Source organism: Cucumis sativus, chromosome 1 (assembly GCF_000004075.3).
Source record: "Cucumis sativus cultivar 9930 chromosome 1, Cucumber_9930_V3, whole genome shotgun sequence".
NCBI classification, from domain to species: domain Eukaryota; kingdom Viridiplantae; phylum Streptophyta; class Magnoliopsida; order Cucurbitales; family Cucurbitaceae; genus Cucumis; species Cucumis sativus.
In genome coordinates, this window is record NC_026655.2 from 19326165 (window position 1) to 19329143 (window position 2979).

The window sequence follows — 2979 nt, forward strand, 5'->3', positions numbered from 1 at the left end:
GTTAATAAGCCTTCTAACATTCTTAATTATATGATTTGGCAAGATATTGGAATAGTTATAATTGCGGGTGCCTTCTTACATATATGAAAATGATACTCCTTTCGGCCTAATTTTTAGTATTCTTTGGCCCCTGCCTAAGATTGCGCTACCTTTTTTAGCTTCGAGTTTAAGCTTCTATATTAATGTTGTAATCCACCATTGATACATCTTCAAAAATCTCATCTTTTTTTATGTTTATTATTTGAACGCGTACAGATCACGTCTCTTTGTTTTGTAGCTACAGTCTCTCTCGTGACATTTTGAGTACAACTTCCTCTTCTTGCGCGTGGGTGCAAGAGTAATCGAGATTTGAGGAGCTACGTCTGCCACAAAATAAAATAATCCTCTTTGCTTTTCAAGGATAAATGGGGATTTTAAAGAGTTACGTTACATTACAGGTCACCGCTCTTCAATTCTTCTTTCTTCTCTGCTGGAATTGCAACTCCAGAGTTCTAAATCTGATTAAAAAGTCACCATCTCTGTGACTGTTTTCCCTTCTAAATCCCCCTTTTCTTTGTAAGTACTTTTCTGATTTCCCCCTTCTTTTTCTTCTTTCTGATTTCTGGGTTTGTTTTCTTTTCATAAGTAATCACTCATAAAGATCCTCGATTTTGGATTTTTCTCTCCCAAATTTTCGATTTTCATCCTCTTTTATCAACTGGGTATTCGTAAATCGTTTTTTTCTTGGCTGTTTGAGGGGGTAATTCCTACAATTTGGACTCTTATTCAGGTTTCTTTTACCGGGTGTTTGTTTTTTCTGCCGTTTGTTGTGATGATGTCTGCAGAGGCAGACGATAGAGGACAGTTGGTGAATCAAAAAAGTGAGTAATCATTTCCATGACTAATGGGTTTAGATGAATTTCTAGGTTGTGTTTTCTACAGTAGTAACTTAGAGGAACGCTTCTTATGAGGAGAATCAGGTGAGAAACCAAGTGGTTCTGTCTTTGAATATGAATTTTTGAGCTGATTTATTCCTCTAAGTGAAACCAGTTAGATAACCCTACTAGAAATCAAATAGAATTTGTTGCTGTGCATAAGGGATTTAAAGAGTTAAGGGAATCAGTTGGTTGATTTGATTGTTTCGGAAGGTTTGGCGTTTAGTTAGAGATAGTTATGCAGAGGGTTCGATTGTCATCTCAACAAACACCTGTGCTTAAGTTGGGTGATTCTCAAATGACATTATCTCCAAAGTTTAGGTTAGCAATTATCAAGTCTCATCTGTTAAATCCTTCATCAGACTTGGAATCATCTATTTGTGGGGAACCCTTAATTCCAGGTCTTCCAGATGATGTTGCACTTAATTGTCTCCTCAGGTTGCCGGTTCACAGCCACGCTGCCTGCCGGGTTGTTTGCAAGAGATGGCATCAGCTATTGGGTAGTAAAGAGAGATTCTTCACTAGGAGGAAGGAGTTAGGTTTCAAAGAACCTTGGCTTTTTGTATTTGCTTTCCACAAATGTACTGGAAAGATTCAGTGGCAGGTTCTTGATCTCACTCATTTCTCTTGGCATAGTATCCCACTCATGCCTTGCAAGGATAAGGTTTGTCCTCATGGCTTTAGATGTGTCTCAATCCCTCATGAGGGCACTCTCTTTGTTTGTGGTGGCATGGTATCGGATGTTGACTGCCCCCTCGACTTGGTCTTGAAGTATGAGATGCAGAAAAATCGTTGGACTGTGATGAATCAAATGATCACGGCAAGGTCATTTTTTGCTAGTGGAGTCATTGATGGTAAAATTTACGTGGCTGGAGGGAATAGCACTGATCTTTTCGAGCTCGACTCAGCTGAGGTTTTGGATCCTATCCAAGGGAATTGGAACTCCGTTGCAAGCATGGGAACAAATATGGCTTCGTACGATGCTGCAGTTCTCAACGGGAAACTTTTAGTCACAGAAGGCTGGCTGTGGCCTTTCTATGTGGCTCCAAGGGGACAAGTTTATGATCCAACAACTAATAATTGGGAAACTATGGCCATTGGTTTGAGAGAAGGCTGGACTGGTTCAAGTGTAGTGGTTTATGGCCACTTGTTTGTTGTTTCAGAGCTTGAAAGAATGAAGCTTAAGGTTTATGATGCAGCTTCTGATTCCTGGGAAGCTATTGAAGGCCCACCTCTACCCGAACAGATATGCAAACCTTTTGCTGTGAATGCATGTGATTCGACCATATACGTTGTTGGTAGGAACCTACATGTAGCTGTAGGCCGTATCTCTCAGCTGATAAAAAAGGGGACGTGCGAAAATAAGTGGAGCTTTAATGTAAGTTGGCATGTTGTTGATGCACCAGAATGCTTCTCTGATTTGACACCCTCAAGTTCTCAGGTGTTGTTTGCTTAGGTATCATCCTTTTTCGGCTCCTCCCCCCTTAATGTCTTGTATGATTTTGAATATGTTACAATGAAAGAGAATGAGCTATAGATCTGATTATAGATGTGTGGAAAGGTGTTTGTTCAAAGTGGCGTGTATTGGAGTACTGACTTTAAGTCCGTCAATTTTTTTTTGGTTCTTATTTTTCTTTTTCATGATGCATAATGCACGACTTTAATTTATTGCAGTTCTATATATCTTTCTCAGTCTTTAGCACAAAACTCTGTGTTTAAAATGTTTCCTGATCTATCCTAACCAGAGAAAGCTGATACTTGTACCACTGTATAGGCATCTAAGGATCAAAACGTTGAAGTCCTAGATTAAGAAACTTCAATAGGTATCATAGAACAATGTTCAAGTCCTAGATTGAGATATTGAAAGCGAATCTATTCAAACATATCTACTTTTTTTGTGTATCTTTTAGTTATGCTTCTGACTTTCTGTACTATCTGTAGTATCAATCTGTCTCGTCAAGTGACAAGATGTGACTATGAATTATCCGTTCTCTTTGTCGATGGCGTACACAAATTATTTCTTGTTCCAAACACCCATGTTTGCAAAGCTACATATTTCAGACAT

General features: G+C 38.9%; 1 protein-coding gene across 1 annotated transcript; it reads left to right on the forward strand.

Annotated features, from left to right (window-relative positions):
• Positions 1–211: 211 nt before the first annotated feature.
• On the forward strand, positions 212–2606 carry LOC101204003 (F-box/kelch-repeat protein At1g30090). Its single transcript, XM_031888892.1, has 2 exons — positions 212–555; positions 770–2606. Exon 2 carries the CDS (start codon positions 1153–1155, stop codon positions 2368–2370), a length of 1218 nt encoding a protein of 405 aa, XP_031744752.1. The 5' UTR covers positions 212–555; positions 770–1152; the 3' UTR covers positions 2371–2606.
• Positions 2607–2979: the final 373 nt, after the last annotated feature.